Source organism: Rhinolophus ferrumequinum, chromosome 27 (assembly GCF_004115265.2).
Source record: "Rhinolophus ferrumequinum isolate MPI-CBG mRhiFer1 chromosome 27, mRhiFer1_v1.p, whole genome shotgun sequence".
NCBI lineage: Eukaryota > Metazoa > Chordata > Mammalia > Chiroptera > Rhinolophidae > Rhinolophus > Rhinolophus ferrumequinum.
In genome coordinates, this window is record NC_046310.1 from 21,386,121 (window position 1) to 21,406,603 (window position 20,483).

The 20,483-nt window shown below is 36.8% G+C and overlaps 1 protein-coding gene across 5 annotated transcripts in view; it reads right to left on the bottom strand.

The window, feature by feature from the left end:
- RYR2 (ryanodine receptor 2) overlaps nt 1-20,483 on the bottom strand; it is a 572,172-nt gene that overhangs the window by 319,663 nt on the left and 232,026 nt on the right. For all 5 annotated transcript variants that reach the window (XM_033099500.1, XM_033099502.1, XM_033099501.1 and 2 more), the window contains 4 exons: nt 17,027-17,041; nt 9,964-10,038; nt 6,670-6,748; nt 3,883-3,995 (listed from right to left, as the gene is read on the bottom strand). In XM_033099500.1, coding sequence (XP_032955391.1) covers nt 3,883-3,995; nt 6,670-6,748; nt 9,964-10,038; nt 17,027-17,041 — 282 coding nt within the window. The remainder of the gene's footprint in view (nt 1-3,882; nt 3,996-6,669; nt 6,749-9,963; nt 10,039-17,026; nt 17,042-20,483) is intronic.

Consider the following 20,483-nt stretch of genomic DNA (forward strand, 5'->3'; position numbering starts at 1 on the left):
AAGACTTTATTTGGACGAGTGGTTTACAACCATTTCTAGTGATAAGACCCTTTATTCCTAGAAAAATGTGAGCCGAGTTTGAACATAGAAACAGAAGAGGGGAAGCAATCAGACGCAGTGCTTGGGGCTCCATGAGGCACCTCTACTGACAAAAATCAGTCCTTTAAGTCGGTTTTAATCATTTAGCATCCCAACAGTGGGAATCTGTGTTAGAGCAGCCAACGCACAGTTAGACAGTTTAATCATCACTGTCAGTGAAGGAAAAATGGAACAAAGATCAACAGACACGAATGACTGAAGTTACAAAATCAATGACTAGAAATGTTTGTTTTTAGTAGTTTTAAATAATGTGTTTTCCACCAAATTTCTTAATTTATTCTTAACCACATCAGCATTTTTCTTTCATGTGATAGAACTTAATTTGCAATCAGTTATAATATTCCCTTCGTTCCTCCCTTCCCAACTTTCTCATTTTTGCCTAAATATCTGTAGTTTCCTTAACCATTCTTCATAGGCCTAAATCTCTCAGATAAATAATGACAGCAACTTACTAAGCAATTTTTACATGAGCCATTCACACAACTAAGAGTCTTGTTTGGATTAAAGCATTTAATCTTCTTAACATCCCTGTGAGTTAGATCCCTTAGTGTCCTGCACTGCAGATGAAGAAACTGAGAAACTGCGGTGTTGTCATGCAGCTCCCTGCCTGTCTGTCCTCTCGTGCCTACCCCTAAAGAAAGGAGAGTCTGTGAGACTATTCCTTTCAGGGACTTTACTTCACCTTTGTGCTTACACCTCATGTCTCGCTGTTTGGACCCCAAAAGATGGCTGGCTAGCCAATGACAGGTAAGATTCCTCAAGAGAGGAACGACCTAAGACAGGCACAGGCGCGTGGAGACCAACAGGAGAACTCACGAGGTTGATAGAGGTGGGCATAGACCCCTACTTTCCCCCGTCTAAGGAGAGCTTCTGCCTCTGTGGCTATGTTCCTTCCCATAACCTGCTTGGGAAGTGATTCTAGATGTGATAACATCAGTTCTCCATCTCAGTGAGTTTTCAACATAAAGGTTTTGTCCCCTGGGGAGGTACAAACAATAATCATTTATACATTATGGGACTTTCGACAGGCAAGGGTGATTGATTTGAACCATTTTCTGGTATGATGTATGAGACTCATAGACCGTAGTAAAAACAATGCAACTTCCTTGTATGTGCATCAATAAAAGCCACAAGGTGGCCCGATTCGGGGCTCTCAGTCCTTTGAGGCTGTGAGACCCTTGGCCCCTGTTTCAAAACTTTCTTGATTTCTGTTTCTTTCTTAACCCTTCACCGCCCCTTCTCGTTCTCTCACTGCCCATGTTGCACTGGACACGACACTGAGGGTTTTTAAGAGGTTATGTTATTGACTCAGGCTTATAATTACCAGTCTGTATACTGACAGGTAGGTAGGTAGGTGGGTAGGTAGATGACAGATAGATAGATAGATAGATAGATAGATAGATAGATAGATAGACAGACAGATGATTGATAGATAGACAGACACACATACAGCCCATTTTTGGTTATTCAGACAGACACACACACACACCATTTTTGGTTATTTAGGGTTCAGTATGTGAATGGTCCCAGCTGCTGTTCACTAATTCCACTTCCTGCCCTTTCATTCTCTCTAGATCCTTCTCACTAACATCATTGAAGGCATTGAATCCATCAACATAATCCTCTCTGTACTCACTACTAACCAACCCCAGTGGAAACATGAGATAATAATGAACCATCCTTATACCCATAGAGACGTCCTTCAGCATCTCTAACCTAAACTGTAACACTTACTTACGTATTTACTGTCTTATAATATCCGCTTACAGATCCACATGCATTTGGCTTGTTTCTCCACTATTTCTGTGAGGGTGGAAACCATGTGTCATATGTCCTTGGTATCTCCTGTGTTTCTACTCTAAGCTGAGACCACAGAGATGACACTAAAAGCACTGTCATCACCCAGTGAAAGTGAAATTTTAACAACCTGGTTGGCCACTGTTTGTAGCTCTGTATCAACGGTTGCCAGTAAAGGAAGTTAAATAAATTGACTGAAATGGAGCTGGAAAATTATTTGTGAATTTTAATTAATCATGAAGTTTCTCTCTTACCAGCGGTGATAGAAGGTGAACCCCATGCTTTATGATTTCTGCTATTATTTGTACACTGTTTTTCATTCAAATCATATTCAAATCCATGACCTCACTGCTTCATCGCCATAGGCTTGGTGCCAAGTATAACCACCTCCACTCTGCAAGTGAGGAAGCCGGAACTCAGGGAAGTGACTCCCTCAGGCACTTAGTGGCAGAATTGATGCCAGAAGGCCTGGCCTCTGTGAGATTCTGAGTTGTCTACTCCTTCAGTGCATGATGATGCCATCCTGTCAAATAAACTCTGCTATGTGGTGGAAAGTACACGTTGTACAGCAAAAAAGCATGCACTTATGCCAAAATCAAAATACGGCATGTAAAATGTATATATTGAAAAGGATGCATGAATTATTTTTACTGCCATTGGTTTCCAAGTAAAACTACAACTCAAAATGTGTACGCCTGATCACAATACGTTACAGCACATGCGCACAACATGGGCTTCATAAATGCTTATTTGATCAGCTGACACACTTGCATCATCCTAGAATGTGCTTGGGGTCTGCTTGCGCCCACACTGGTCAAAAGACAAAAGGAGAGACATGCTGCAGGCCTCTCTGCAGCTATGCCCCATCCGATGGCCCACTAGAAGTTTCTGTAAGTTCCATGAAAGTTGTCTCACCAGTTCCGTCTTCACCACTACTCCTTCCACAAAGCAAGTGAAACAAACCTGTTCTCCCTAAGAAATATTTCAAAATTGAAACTGAATGGGCCAGTAAGCAAAAACTGACTTGCAAACCCCCAAAACCACCCTATTCCCGTGTTCGAAGGGTTACCAACTACTTACATAACCCTAAGTCAGTCACACGAAGATGTTTTGATTTACGGCAGTGTGAATACATTTTCTATGAACCAGCATGGGCTCCACTGCAGCAACGCTCATGCTCTACTTCGTTTTTGTTTCAATCATCATACGCTATGATGCCTGGGATTCTTTTGTGCAGGTATTCACGTAAATTTTACACAATGCCTCATTTTATATTTGTTTAATTACTTTTTCATCCTTAAGGTAAAAATAGTATTTTGCACTGGCATCTCATACTTCTATTGATTTCAATCTGTGAACTTCTGTATATGATTATTCTTTAGCAAACATATGATTCTAAATAAGTTCAATTAAATATATATTGGCCTTACCACATCCATAAAAAATACCTTCAATGATTAACATAAATGTTTCTTCATTCTCCCATTTCCAGCCCCTACCCTTTGAAACAAGGCAATGACCCCGAGAGACTTAATTGCTCCTTATTTAGTCTATTTCTCCTTTCTTAACATGGCAAGTGTTTCTCAAATAATAATTTGCTTTCATAAATATCAAAATAGGTAACCACAACCTCATTATACAGCTTTCTTATTGGATGCAAAATGAAGTCCCTGGAATTCTGAACTCCTAATTGGACAGCATTTACATGCCAATAATAAAATAATCCAGAACAGGCACTACCTGTATTATGAACATGCATATCAAGGGCACAAGGGAAGCCTGTCTAAATGAACCTGGTACACCACACTTTCACACATGTGACATCATTCCCTACTTAGGAAGTTATTAATAGCTCATCAAATAGAGATACAGGCTTGTTTCTAAGCAATTTTCCTAGATAATGTGCAATCTAAACTTTAAAGGGATAATTTTATTGACCTGTCATTTATCATATCACCAAGTCCATGGTCCTGTTTCTACACTTACCAAGTACCTTTCAGAGGACACGCTCACTAAGATGAGGTCATCTCCAACTCGGACTTTCTCTCCTTCTGACCGCTGTTTAGAGGCGGGATGTATAGTCCACCAACAAGCCTCACCTGCAGAATGAGGGGAAGTGAAAACACAAAGAGGTGCCTCTTAGTTTAAAAGCGATTTTCTTTGCCAGTGACTCCAAAATAAAAGAGGGAAATGAAATAAGTCTTCAGGATCGGTCTCCTTAAAATGAAATTGTCCTAGTCACACAACTTTTAGAAATTTGAAATTTAATGCAAATTAGTCTCTTAGACCGTGAAAATCAAAAGAATTAGACCAAATTAGCTTAGGATAGGACACACTGAAATGCAAAAACTGTTCATACAAGTGGTTGGGATATTTTGAGAAGTGTGGTACCTTTTCCCTACTAAGAATTGCTTTAAAATGTATGCTGACATAAGGTCAAACTCACGTCATGTGGACCTGACTTCGTTCTTTATATAATCAAGTTAGTACGGTGTTCATAATGCAATCTGTAACAACATCTAGTTTTTCGCCAGTTGATTTTCAAAAGGGCTTGGGGTTTTGTGATGTGACAGCATTATAACAATTTAAAGAGCTCTACTTTTTACAGATGCTGATTTAAAATAGGTGCAATTATTACCTAACTTTTACTATCCTGTGCCTTATTTTATTTTAAAATGTGGTAGTTTCTATTATATTAATCTAAGGGTGAAATATAAGAGAATCCTACTATCGAAATATACATTATAAAATTATCTGGGTATAATCAAATAATTTCTTCTAGAACAAGTCAAGCATAAGCCACACGAATTATCTGTACATTCTTCAGTCCTACTATCTAAGATACAAATTTAGCTTACAATTCTTCAGTCTGTTCATAGTTCCTTTTAAACCTAAACGTAAGTTATATCCAAAAATAAGAATAGTTGTAGTGATATATTATCTAATAATTTTCCTTCTCTCCTTGTGCCCAGCTTTATTATTTTTCCATAACACTTAATTTTTTTTCTTCTAATTCCCCAATGCCACAATGTAAGTTCCATAATATCAAGGACCCTTCATGTTTTGTTCACTGGGATTTTCCCAGATACCAGCATTTTTGTTTTCAATGCACTGATACTCGATAAAAATTCATTTTGCATAAATGAGTCAATGAATTAGCAAATAATATTTCTTAAGCATGTTTACAATCATTATGTCATCTCTGCCCTGAGCTGCTTTTCCTACGCAAACCACAGTCTTACTTGAATGTCATGGGATAGAATTTCTAATCTTCATTCACTCAGTTCACATTTTTAGAGTTGTAGGGAGTTTTTCATTTATTCCCTGAAACATTTATAAAGCACCCACTATTTGTCAATCATTGCAATAGCACCTGGGGATACATCAATAAACAGGGAAGAAAACAGTATCTGTATCGTGAGTTCAGTTCTGATCAGGCAGACACACAATAAACGATAAATATAATAAATACTTCTGTAACTCAGAGGCAGTAGAAAGCTCTGGGAGGCAGTAGTGCAGAGCATCTGGGTGTGGAGAGAGGGACTTCCTTGCTCTTTTGACAATTTTACAATCACCTCAATGTATGGACACAACTTATATATCGTTCAGGTCTTTGTACTTCTTTTGAGAGAGAGAATTGAAAACTTTCTTTTTTATGTAATTATATGCAGAAGCAAATTAATTACAATGAGAAAACTTTAAAAATACTAGCAAACATGCAGAGAATTTACTGAGCCTACAAAAAATGAGTACGAATCAGAGTAATACATGTATTTTTTTGATGCCTGGGATTCTGAGAATTTCACGTAAAAGGCAATGTGTTGATCTACTAACAACTTCATTAGGTTGGTAAATACAGCTTTATTTTTAGGCATTTGTAGTCTGTGAAAAATTTAGAGTATGGGAAAGTATTTTAAAAAGTAAGGGGGCTGTGAGTGATAGCTTGATCCCATCCATGAAAGGAACAACTGCATAAGAATTGGTCTATTTCCTTTCATTGTTTATTCTACTTGGTCTTTTATTTTTAATTCCAAAAGTCATGCATGCTCATAGTAAAAGATAAAATAGTCAGATTGTACAGAGGTGTATAAAGTGTAAAGTCAGAGCATTGAGAATAAAAACACAAAGCTTATGTTCCCTTATTTTAATTCTTTGAATGGATAAACACTCTCTCAATAGCTAGATAGCTAGCTAGCTAGATAGACAGACAGACAGACAGACAGACAGACAGACAGACAGATAGATAGATGATAGATAGATGATAGATAGATAGATAGAATTTGTTTCAAAAATATATAAATACATAGCTGTTTGGATAGATATGTAGCTTGATGTTCTGTGGACAAAGAAATGAAGAAGACTTTCACTTTCTACCTTTTCGTTTGAATGTTGACATTGAGTATATTACATTTTTAGACTTAAAAATATTTTTAAGATAAAAGAGATGCGCAGTAATACTTCATAAACTAATCAGGACATATCTGTATGGTTAACAGACAATAATTCATGTTTTCTATCCCAATCCATTAGAAGAACAAGGTTTGAAGTTTAGTTTGAGCATCCAGCTAATTACACAGCAATGACAAGCAATAAAAATAATGCACACCTCCTACCTCCACTAAAAACTTTCCTTAGAAAGACAGTCGTTTTTTCACTGACTGCATCCAGAAGGACATCCATCTAATGTGCCTTCGATCGTCTCATGGCTTCCTCCAACCCACTACCTGTCATGCTGTCTCTGATCACAACTTCACCACGGACCAAGGTACTCACCTGTGGTGTCCTCTTGCAAGCCAACATCAAAGGCCAGTTTATCAGTTGAAGACTGGGAGGTGGACAGGCAGCACAGGTACTAAAAGACAGAGTCAGCAGCTGTCACAAAACATTCATAGGCCCGCGCAAATCTAATCCTGACACATAATGCGGTATCAGCCTGTCTCCACTGTGTCAACCTTTCCCTTCAAATGTGGCTGCGTCTGCACAAAGCCCAGGTTGATCACTGAGGTAGGAAGGGACCTACACAGCATTCATCAGGGGCAATGTTCTCAAGGAAACGTGGGCTGGCTCCCGTCATAAAAAGACTGGGGTGGAAAAAAAAAAAGGCTAGGGCAATGTGTTCTGTCTGTAGAAGAAGACAAGTAACGGGATGTGTTTGTACATCTCTCACTCCATGTGATATTCGTGATAAGAAGCAGAAGCCCAACCTGACCTGACACTTAGAAATCTTCCTCCCAAACAGAAATTGGAAAGCTATTCACTTTTACTTTCTCGCTGTACTTTCATTTTTAAAATTTTTTAACTCTCTGAAATTCACCCAGAATTGATTTGGGTACACAAAATGTCGTCTCACTGAAATGAGGTTTTATCATGTGTTCACACATGGGTGTGACCCTAATATTAATCCAACTCTTGCAACACCATCATCTCCTTACTTCTTTCCTCCCGCTTAAGTTTTCCTCACTGTGTATTCTTGGACATAATGTTTGGAGTAATTTTTCAGGCCAATTCCTGTATCGCCGCCCCAACCTTGTTAAGTGTTACAAGAAAAGAGGAGACACAGGTGAATGTGGTATGAGCTCAGGTACACTGTCAGCAAGAATTGGAGTCCTGCAAAGAGGACAGAGACGACACTGGGGTCTGAGCAAGCCCACACCTCCCAGAATCGCTGGACAATTAATGCAAAGCCTAGAAAATTCCTGCTGGGGAAGAGGGTCCACCCAGCTCAGTGGGTGTCTGTGAGTGTGAGGAGGCAGGAGATGAACTGATGGGACAGGTGTCCCACACCTGGCGTGCCAGGTGGGAGTTGGTACCATGGGATGTAAAAGCAAATTGACCTGGAGACTCTGAGTCTGTCTCCTGACTGCAAAGCACTGGCTCCCACAGTTATAGGAAAGATGCTTCAAAGGTTCCCCCCACGCCATGTTCTTAGTTAATGTAACAATGTGAGTCTGGCCTCAAGACAGGCAGCCCATGGTGGTTCCTGAGGTTTACAGACTTTAGAGCAAAAGGTATTAAATGTCTGCCTTATCTGAGAATAAGTTACAATTTTACAATACTGACTTCCCAGGCAAACACATAAAGTGATCCCTATTAAAGTCTTCTGTAAATTTTCTCAATAATATTACAATACGAGGCACTGTAATTACTAACGTGCATTCTCTCCTCCTCTAACGTCCACAGCAACTGTGATGTAGATACTGTAATTCTTCCACCACATGGTAATTAAGTTCTGTAAGGACAGGACTTGGTCTATTTACTACGATATCCATCACCTACAACAGTGCCTAGCACACAGGAGGTGCTAAATAATACTTATTAAATGAATGGGAAATTTTCAGATGCAATTACAGGCAGAGGTGCAGCCAGGGATCCAAGGCTGTGTGTGCAGCATGTGGGCAGCTGAGCCCCAACCCTGATCTTCCAGCCAGATGCAGGCTGTACGCTGTCTGCTACGCACAGAGAATAGTTTTATTAAAACAGACACTCACATTTTTTATTTCACACAGTTTATGTGTTTTGATTGCTATTGAAAATGGAATTCTTTCCATGAAGTTCTAATGTGTGATTACGACATGCGAACAGGTTGTTTTTATAATGTTAGTCTTTTATCTAGCCACTTTATTAAAGTGTTTATTTTATTTCATAGTTGCTGTGTCAGTCAAGATTTCCATACAATGTTAAATAGCATATTTCTTGTTTTTCTTTCTTTTTATTCGGCCAAGAATAGCTTCAGTGTTTGACAATTAAGTATGATGTTGGTTATTAACCTGACATTGATATTCCCTTTATCATTGGAGAAATAATCATTAATGCTTAGTTTTTAATAGAAATAGGTATTGAGTTTTAAAATGTTTTCACCACCTGTTAAAATGATCATAATTTTTCTTACTTGACCTATTTACATGATTTTGCACATAAATAGAAATGGTATTGCTAAGTCGTTATTACAATCATATCTATAGTTTTCTTGTATTTCTCTTCATGTACTTTTGAATCCCACTAACCAAATTTTTCACATCAATATTCATGATGGAGACTGGCAGGTTTTTGGGGGATTTTGTTTGTTTGTTTTTTTGTTTGTTTTGAGTATTGGTACTGAGTCTATGCTTAGTCTCCTGCTCTGGAACAGTTTACAGATTTTGAGAATCATCTCCTTAAAAGGACTAATGAATTGCATGCATTTTACTTTCAGATACTGAACTATCATGTAGTCACTAAAATTCGGTTGATTAAGAATTTAAATGATATGGATAATGCTTAAGCTGTGATAATATGTTAAAAAAAATCAGGATATAAATTTGGTTATGTAGTAAGATCTCAATTATGAAAAAAAAAGAATAGAAAGGGTTAAAAACGTTTTAAATCTCTAACAGTTTTCTCTCATTAGTGTGATTATGAAGAATTTTTTTCTTCTATAATTTCAAATCCTTGTAGAATGAATATATTGTCTTTACAATTTAATGAAACTTTAGAACAAGGAATAAAATTTTGATATATTTTTACCTACTTAAGATAAGAATAAAAATATACATAAGTATATATAAGTACATATAGTGGAGAATGAGTAAACCAGTCTGAGAGGCACCAGATGGATAATCTGCATAATTAGGTGAAAGGAGGAGCTGACAGGGAAGAAGAAAGCCAACACCCAGTTAAGAAGGAAAAGGAGTGGAAAATTGACAGTGGAATCATAGGCAGATTTTTTTTTTATATTATCTTTAAGTGAGGATATTTTAATTCTTTAATAAATAAACTGTTTAAAACAAAATCAGAAATGAGAAATGTACCTTATTTTACTCTTAACACTTTTCCTAAAACTAGTCTGTCAAAAGTAAGATCCTAAAAACAGGGGTCATGCTCATATAATGAAGAAACTGAAAGACTTTAAAGGTCATCTAAGCTAATCTTCATCTTTAAATGAGAAAACAGGGTACAAAGATATTAAAGAACACAGGTACCCAAGCTCACGGATACCATCGCTGAGATGCTATTACCAACGTTTCCTGACTTCAGATGCCCAAATGGATCAACATGACCACATGGGAGAGGAAACCATCGTCTACTCACCATGCTGCTGTAGGAATGGCGCAGCAAGATGGCGTGTCCATAGAGAAGAGTCCGATGACCGCCACCTTGAGCAGTCTGGGGAGGGAGGAGAAGGGTCGACGAGAAAAGAAAAACCAAAAGAGTAAAGTTAATTAAGTCAACAGTCAATAAAATGTCTTGTTCTCAAGGAAAAGTTAAGAGCTATTACAGACAAAGATGCTTAAGTGGAATAAAGCTCCCAAGTAAACCCATAGTGTAGGGTGAGCAGTTGGTCTAGGTCTTGAAGAATGAACTGATTCTAATAAATACTTGCCATAATTTGTAATTATTTATTCAGTTATTTATTGTCTGTAATTCCCGTTGCAGTGGGGTCTGCATCAAGCAGGCACTATGGCACTTTGGTCACCACTGCATCCCAGGTGCCTAGCAAAATGCCAGGCACACAGTGAGCATCAAATTTTTTTTCAATGAATGAGTCTTCCTAAAACACAAAATTGATCACATCCTCCGCGGGCTTAAAAACCTTCCATACCATCCAATTGTTTATAGGAAAACTCCAAATTCCTTCAGGTAAAACAGAGAAATGTTTGTCAGATTTTAGCGTGCTGACAAATCACCTGGAGAACTTGTTGAAGCAAATTCCTGGGCCTGGGCCTGAGACTCTGACTCAGTAGGTCTGGGGTAAGAGAAGTTGCATTTTGAAAAGGTCCCAGGTGGTGCAGTGCTGTGGTTCTGGGGCCACACTTTGAGTAGCACGAGCATAGAGAACATTTAGACTCAGCCCTTCCTAACCTCCTCCCCAGGCTCCTGTGTTCCAAACACACACACTTATCCCGCCCTGAATATGCCATGATGCTTCCTGCTGCCGCGTCTGAGAACATAATGTTCCCACCCTCTGTAGTCTTTTCTGGCTTATAAACTGGGCTTGAAAACTCAGAATAAAGACTACATCCTCCATGAAACCTCATCTGGTTCCCTCAAAGTTACCTGTTCCCTCAGCACTCTGGCAGCTGCAAGTGTACACGGTACCTGCAGCCCCGTTATGCACAGCACCTGGTCTTATCGCTCTGAACCATAAGCACCTTTCTCTCCTGGACCAGACTGTGCAGTTCTCAAGGACAGGGGCCGGAGTTCTCAGCACAAAACACTCAGCTAACGTCATTGAATGAAAACCTGATGTGGGAGCGGGTCCAGGATGGATGAGGAGCCTGAGTCCAGGCCATGGTTTACAACCCCATGAAGGAGGAAGAATGGTTTACAATCCCGTGAAGAAGGAGGAAGGGACCAACCGTGACTGCTGTTGGGGTGGAGAAAACTTAACAGGATCCATAAAATTAAATCAAGTTAAGACTGTGGAAGGCACAGAAAGTTACACCAAGGCATTCCCATTTTTTTTCTGTAGGCAAAGGAGTTCTTTAAGGATTTTAAGGATGAGAGTCATGATCTTGACCTATATATACCTTAGGAAATACAGAATAAACTACTTTAATATCAATACTATTATACACTTTTTACTAAAAAGTAGATCCCCTCCCTACTGTTCCATATAATTTCTTAAACAACATTATTTACATGTTACGTTTGCAAGCTCTCAGACCCATTCTTAAAATATAATTTGTATACCTTTTAGTATATAAAAAAAACAATTTCATGTACCTTGTGTAATTGGGTTACTCTGACAGGAGCTTAACTTTTCATATCAGATCTAAGTTCAAAGTTATGAAATCCAGCTGAACGTTAGTGACGATTGACAGTGACACCAGTCAAAACAAGCTTTTTTTAAAAATGAAAGATTTAACTGAAAAGTATTAAGTGTTCCTTTCACTGTGAAGCGTGGCCTACGCATTTCTTATGTTTATATGAACATATATATATATATATATATATATATATATATATATATATATATCTATGAAATATACAGAGGGTGCCCAAAAAATGTATACGCATTTTAAGACAGGAAAAAACGGCATTAAAATCGTAACACAAAAAAAACAACAACCAAAAAAAACACGTAATACAATGAATGACGCTAGCATCCATTTGACTAGCGCCATCTTTTGAGGGAACATCATACTACACATTGTTACCGTAATTCAATTCAACTTCGAAAAGTAATACAGAGATAACATCTCTTGAAAGGTGTACATTTTTTTGGCACCTCCGGTTTATAAAAGTTCAAACTGGTTAAGCTAAGAGGAGATATTTTAGTGTTTGAATTTTCTTTCAACTATAGATTTTACACAACTAGACAGTTACAGATTTTACAGTAGAGATTTCCTCACCATTTAAATGCTAATTAATGCCACAGATTTAGTTTGAACAGAACTCTTGTAAAAGTATGCAAATAACCCACACTAAATTAATTTTGTTACTAATTGTGTCACTTAACCCAAAGTAAATGCAATTTCTGCCCCATGGGCTGCAGTACTTTTCCTCTGACATGTCATTTTAAATGATGTTTCTCCAACTGACTCTGATTCAGAAAAAGTAAATGGTGTCATTTCTACTTCTGGGCAGGTTGTGTAACTTGTTCATTCAACAAACATTTTTCAAAAGGATTGTGTGTGTGCAATGCACCCAAAAGGGTAATTGGTTCTTTTCTGTGGTTTTTGATTTGGTCAATCACATCAATTCTCTTGTTAAATGTGGCCAGGTCCTTGTTTCAATTAAAGTGAACAAGCATTTATGGACTTCCTCAGATGTAGAAAGCTACTGGTACTTTATGAAGATGGTTGTACCAAACACTGGCTAGCCACTTCTGGGGTTATTGCTTCAAGATTCTACAATGTCCTACTTCAGGTGGGCTGTGGGGCTCCCCTTGAGCAATTTCGATGAGAAAATCATCACTGCTGGGTGACAGATCTATAAACAGCAGTGGTAATTCATTCCACTGGAACAGGGTCCATTTTCCCTCTAGCGACCCAAACTTAAACCTGCACACGCACAATGAGCTGACCATAACCTTTGGGAAGCCAGCCAGGACCAACTAGGTAAGAGTCAGTTAAGCTAACGGGGCAGCAAGCTGGCAGCTGGCCTGTCTTCAAGATCACACTTTGGAAAATGTAATCCTGGTGTTTTCGGAAGTTATTAGGTTGGTGCAAAAGTAATGGCGGTTTTTGCAATTATTTTTAACCTTTTTAACCGCCATTACTTTTGCACCAACATAATAATGTGTTCATTGTTCCTTGGAATCTCAAACGAGGGTAAAGTAAGCAGTGCTTCCCATTGCACCAGTTAAAGGAGAATTAGGAGATTAAATTTTACGTAACACGTAAAGCTTCAGGTCACATGAACGCCATCTCTACTTTAACTAGTCCTGCTAATTCTCCAGTAAATATCTCACAAAAGAAACACTTTCCTAATTATTCAAAAAATATTTATTACTGTCTACTTTCTGAGAGGTACAGGACCTGACACCGGGGGTATTACACAGAATGAGCTCACAGCCTGTTTCCTCTGCCTTGAGAATGAGAATTTCCTCTGAAAACTCTAATTATTCGTTCACTCAACAATTTTACTGACTCCCATCTAATTTCCTCCAAACCATTTGCACAACTATGCATATCAGCAAAGAAAAATGGAAGATCAACTACTAATTCTTTATCTATTTCTTAATACCTCCAACTACATGATAGATTATCAGGTCCTTTGGTCAAATTATTACCTGGAACTTACACGTCCTTGAAATACATTTCCAAGTGAGACTTATGCCCCCTCTGTCCCTGAAAACGCAACTGTCAATCCGCCATCCCCAGCTCTCATCCTGTGACTGGTGGAGCCTGTGCAGTCGTGAGCTGTCACCAGCCCTTCCTGGTCTCTCTGTAGAACCAGAATTCTGACGTCACATTCTGCTAGACTACTGTAGTCTCAAAGGGACCATTGCTCTCGTAAGGGATAAAAAAACAATAACAACTACCATTTCCAAACTCCTCCCTCTAAATATTTCTGCTATTGCAGAGTCACGCATCATTTAATAAAAGGTAAAATTTTACTTTCTAAAAATATCAGTAAAATATTTTTTCAGACTGTGCAAGGGTTTCGCTTCATTATGCTTGAGAGGACCGACAGTGTTAACGTTACATAATAGTGTAAATGAAAAACAAACTCATGAACCATAGTGGATAAAAAAGTCCAGAATACATTCGAACAAAACCTAAGCCACACTGCAGCATGTGTCTAAAAAAACCTTGCCTCAAGTTTTCCACAAATTATTGTAATATTAATTTAGTATTATTAAGCATTTCTATGCCTCTAGCTTTGCAGGATCTTGCCAAAAATGTACAGTGAGGGAACCCATATTGTAAGTAAAAGCTTTGAGGTAAATATTTTTCATTTACATTTATCTAGAACAACATGCAATAATGAGGCATAACTTACTCAGCTCTTATCCCTCTCTGTGGAGAAGGGAAAACTGGATCACCATATTTGAGGTATTATTGTCATAAGCTTAACGTGTAACAGCAAAAAAATGTAATACGTAAAATGAGAGTAGCAATGATTAAGATCAACAAAGGAGATTTATACACACATGAAAATTACTAGCTCCGTGTTTTCTTGTTTGGGGGATTTTTAGCTCTGTGTTTCTTCAATACATGTTTGTACTATATGTTTGCTTATTAACATGTCTCTAGTATTACTGCTATTTAAACTTAATTTACTAACTATATAACATCAAAATATTTTAAGGTTTTCTGTTCTTCTAATCATTGTTTTCTGTACAAAAATGTTCCATTAATCAGTGTAGGACATTTCTCATAATTTTAAACCCTTATTATGCTAGAGTTTTGTGGGAGTTTTTAATAAGTTAGACTCTACAGAAGAACTTTTCTATATCCCTTGACTGCTAAAACATAGTGTGCCATCTTAGACGTATAGGAATGAAATCTAAAAAGGAGTTTATTACTGCAGGTAACACTAAAGTACACTGCCAAAGTTAACACAATAGACAACAACAAAACTAAATTTTCCCCAGGGAACTTCTTTCGTGGTGATCAGATATTTAAACTTTGCTTCAAATACTAATAGTAACACCTGGGCAATGAGTTGTTTCCGGGAGAGAAATATGTCCATGCGAAGTTTTCACATCACCTGAGAATGATCTTCCCACCCAGATGTAACCAGCACAAGATTGCCAGCACAGAACTGGTGAGCCTGGCATTCTGGTCTTCCTGAGGGTCCCTAAGAGCAGGTGGGACTCAGCCTGCCCCCTTTATAGCAAAACAATGCGAAATCTGCCTTCAGTGCAAAATGAGTGTGGCTCGTCCGAATATTGTCAAGGCAGGCACTTGGCATTGGATGGCTCACTTGTGACTGTGTCTTCACCAAAAGTCTCCTGAGGGAGCAGATCAATCAAGCCGGTGACAGGACTGATCACTGATTAGCACCAACAGCAGAAATGGGCCCCCGCCACAAGCTAGCATCTCTCTGGTTCTAGGAGGCTATGCAACACCTGTCCAGGTATGAAACCCAAAGCAAATCCTGACTGAAAGGTGAAAGCCAAATAAAATTTAGCATCCTTTTCCTTTAAAGTGGTTTAAATTCTTATAATTCACATGCCCTCTACTTAATCATACTCTAACGTTTCAAAATGATGCAAAGCGGGGCAGGCATGAAAATCAGTCAGTTGGCATCTGGCCTTGCAGTTAAAAGGAATCAGAGCCTAATTACATTATTTTAGGAATCCCACCTGGTTTGAACTGGTTCTGCATCATCTTTCTATTTGCATTGCTTTTTGTATGAATCTGTTATCATTCAAGATTCTGAAATATGTGTTTCAGGCAACCATTCCATTCATCCTTCTCCAAGGGGAAGGACATACGGCACTGGGTAAGCGGTTGAGATGATTAAATGAGTACAGTAAACGCAGACATAGTAAGAAAAACTGAATTTTTCAACCTTGATTTCATTAGTTACTTATTAATATTTTCAAGGAGAGGAAATATTCATGCTGCTGTTTAGAACACTTTCCCAACCAACACCCTAGTTTCATGCTGTCTAACTGAGGAGTGAATGTCCTCTCTTTCCAGTATAATGATAATATTTTCTGCTGAAAAATAAGAGCTAGAGTCATTTGAAATTAAGGAAAATGTGTCCTTATTAGTTGATGGCTTCCAATTACTGCTGTGCTCTGTCATCCTGTCCAAACTGTCAAATTCTTAACATTGATGACCAGACCCCGTTGTCGCACCCACAGCACTCCAGGTTCAGTCTTGTGAAATGTGAATGACACACTCAGCTAAGCATTCAGGACAGACAGGAACACTCTGCTCCCTTTCCTCTAAGCAGCCTTTCACATCTGCACCGGAATTTTGGTCTAACACTTTTCAGAGTTTATATCTTTTAAAAATGACATTCTTTTGAAATTTTAAATTATGTGAAGCCTTTATTAACTGAATAAAGTAAATTTCTCTATACATTGTTCGTCGGCTTTTAGGATTAAAAAAAATTTTTGTGATTGTTATATGAGACAAGTGGTAGGTATATATAAAACTGAAACAAAAACTGTTTTTTTGTCCCAAATAATGACATACTGCTCTTCCTCTCTTTCTACTACATGTTTTCATTAATGATGTGTCGGTGTGCCTTACTCTCTTTTAATCTGTCTCCTTTTAAAACCTTTCAAAATATTTTTCTAATTTGGTTGAGAAATGAAAGGGAGTTGAATTATTTTCACTTCTCCTGAAGTAATTCTGTAGCAGCTTCTCAGTGCCTCTTCTAATTTCCTAGGGTATATTTTTCCTGTTGTATTCATGCAAGAGTGCTTAAACATAAAACAGCTGATATAATCCCCACAGTGAAAATTCTAAATGAAGAGATATTTTTAAAATCTGTTTCAATGAAATTCCTAACATTGGCTAAATAAAACTTACCAAGTTACAAAATGACCCAAAGATGTCAAGTGTTCTTTGTTAAGCTGACAAATCTAAACATGTGATTTACATATTTAAATTTAAAAGTTCCAAAGTTTGATTTTATTTTTAGAAATTTTAAAATGTGTAGAAAAGTGCCATGAACTCAAAAAGCAAACCAAACTGGAAATGTACAAAGCATTCCATATAGAGCAGGTGATCCAACGTCTTACCTTCATCATGAATTTCTGTAGGGGCATAAGGAGAAGAGAGAAAATATTAAATATATATTATTTCAAAGACTTATTTTAAAATAGCTCTTATTTATAAAGATTGGAGTTATGTGAACAATAAACAGACAAAAAACACATTCACTGTTTTGTCACAACAAAATACCAACTACATGCTAGAGAAAAGCTGTAGCAAGCAAAACTCTTTTAGAATATTTTTACATTAGTTCTTCCTTTTTCTGTGAAAACATGCTGCTCTAATGCGTGATTCAATTTATAACATATCTAAGCACCAAAAAATAACAAAGGTATATAATCTTACATTTATACCCTGAAAATGCTTTAATTTTTTTTTTCATTTCATATTTTGCATAAAAATGCAGTGATATAAACAGCAACACAACTAAATTTAGTAAAAAGAGTGGATTAGAAACAGGTAAGGTAGATGGCAAAGTGCTATTAGGTTGGTGTAAAAGTAATTGTGGTTCTTGCAATTTTTTAACCTTTTAAACCGCAATTACTTTCGTATCGACCTAATACAATGAGCTGCTCATAGACCATGCAAAATAACAGTAAGCTGTTCCCTAGACACTAAATACTGCGAGATGTAAATGTCAAAGAAAAAAAAATCACAAAAACTTTTCTTTTGTTCTTAAAATGACAGACTTTTCTCATGATTGTATAATAGCTTTTTTTTCTTCTACAAAACATAATATGCACATATATGCCTTCATTTTCCTTTAGGCCCGTAGTTTCTTTTGTTTGTTTTCTTTTTTTACTGATTTCTAGGAGAAGTATACAGATGAAAAAGAGCTAAGAAGGAAAAATGACATTAGGTTTCCAAACTCAGGACTAAATTTAGTTGTCACCACATCTAAGTACTACAAAGAAAAGATATAAGTATCCACATTCGTTTTACAGAAAACAGCCAGTTTTCTAAAACAGATATTTGTAAATACCAATTGTTTTTCTAAAATATACCTACATAGTAATAGTATATTACTCAATGAGAATTCTACTGACTGGTTTTTTTCATTTGTAATATTATAACTTCAAGGAAAAATTGTAAACATACATACATAGTAATATGTATACTACTCCAGGCAATTCTATTGTGACTGATTTGTTTCATTTTAATATAATTTTAAGAAAAAAATTGTAAAAAAAAAAAGAATATTTCATTCTCAGCCTAGAAAATATAGGCTGTTTAGTTACATTTTTGTAACTGATGTCAATGGTAAGTGATATCAGGAAATGAATTGTCCATGTTGAAACTGAATAATTCCATGTGACTGATAGTGAGACAGATTTCGCTAAATGAAGAATTATGAAAGAATCATTTTTAAGCCTTCATTCAAAGAAAAACAAAACTCCAAATTGTTGCCATGGAACATGGTTTTCAAGATATTTTTATTGAGAGTTTTAATTGATCTAGGTTTTGGAGATTTTTCTTTCAGAAACGTTCTCAGTCTGTCTTTGTCAGTTACCTAGGCTGAATGACTTTAGAACAGTAGTAAGTAGGGAAAGGACTGGTAGTAAGTAGGAATAGCAGATCTCAAGAGTTCCTGAGATCTGCTATTCACAATTTCTAAGTTGTGTATGACTATAGGTAGAACAAGTCATACAGGAGAGTAATCTGTATATATGATAAAAGAGAATGAATACAAGAAATTATCAAAGGCTCAAATATCTACCCATAAAATGAAGAGGAATAGTAGATGTAATGGACACACACTATCTTCAAAAGATAATCAAGAACATTAAAGATTATTTGAATCATTATTGAGATTAACTTTTGATCAATTAATTAACTTTTGTATTGGTCAATTTAGCATAAGGGCTGGATATTATCAAAGTTATAACATAATGAGATTTTCAAAAGGGATCATTCAAGGGCAAGGAAGAAAGCAAAGTACATTAAAACCAAAAGGGTAAATATTTAATTCTCAGTGTAAACACTACTTAGGTATGATAAAAAAGCAACAGAGAAAGAATGATGATAATCTAAAAGGATGTGATAAAAAGGAGAAAAAAGAGAAACCCATGCAGATAAACATTTTTTTTTTAAATAGCCTCAAGTTTAGATGTAGAGAATATCATTTTCATGCTAACAATAAGTTTAATAGAGATTATTTGGTTTATTTCTCTCATGAAAATTTCACTAGATGAGTTAAATTTCATTGGACAAGACACAGAAAGGCATGACAGCGAAGACAACATGGTGCAGGAACCAGCATGGGTTCTCACACTGCATTCTGTCTCAGAAGAAATTTGGGGATGATTATCAATTTGCACAGAAACACAAAGGAGGAGGGGCAGGGTTAGTTCTTTTGGGTAAAATTGTAAACGGCAGTGATTCACTATTCCAGGTTTAGTTTCATTACTTCAGAATTAGACATCAGATGAAGCTTCAAATGTGAGCTAGAGTTGAGGCATAACCCCTATTATGCTGTATTAACATGAAAGCCAGGAGGGAAATAGAAATCCTTGTTTTAACTTAAGCATGGATGGTCCGGGGAGTCTAATGGATGACAAAAAGAAGCAGAATAGTCTTTGGTCTATAAGTATGTATTACTTTATTCAGTAGATCTGAAAGACCTGAGGGACTTTCGTAACATATGCAAATGATTATGTGTAGACAAATCCCATAGTAACACTTTATTCTGAAAATTGTAATGAAACATTGAATATCAAGAGAATGCATAATTATATTCAGTCTGTTACTGGTACAAAGAAAGAAACAGTTCTTCAGGTGATGTAAAAATCTCCTGTACCGTAATTATGCCTTTCAGTTCAACCTGGATATTTTTTTTAACTATTTCAGTTCATGAAATGACTGTTGCTTTAAAAAATTAATACTCCTATATGTGTATTTGTCTGAGAAGTTTTAAAAGAACCTTTACTGAAATGTCTTTTCAAAAATTATAAATATAAGGAATTAGCTATCAAGCAACACAATAAACATGAGGGGGCTAGACAAAAAATTATCAAATATGACAATCTAAGACACTAGGTCAAAATTCTGACTCAAGAGTACTTCTAACATAAAATTTCCATGGGGGCGTGAAATGTCCTACTCTGCACACAAAATATCCATAAAATTGAAGCCTCTTTTGTCATCTTTTCTTTCCCTGTCTCAAGATGCTATGATTCCCCTTAATCTTCCAACTGGTAACCTCTCGTTCTGAGTGAGGATGATCTCATAAACTTCATTATGTTGAGAAAAAGAGAAGTTATTTCACCACCATAGACTTGGGTCTGTTGGTGACTATGTTAAATTAAAGATGATTAATGATACTCCCAACAAATTTTAGGGGACAAAAGAAATTTCAGATGAATAATTTCAAGTTCCAGGCATAAATAAGTATATACTATGCAACAGTACGTGTGGATATACATGTGTGAGAAACCTCAACTATTTCTCTTTATAAAAATATCCCATGTAAATGCTTAACTTCCT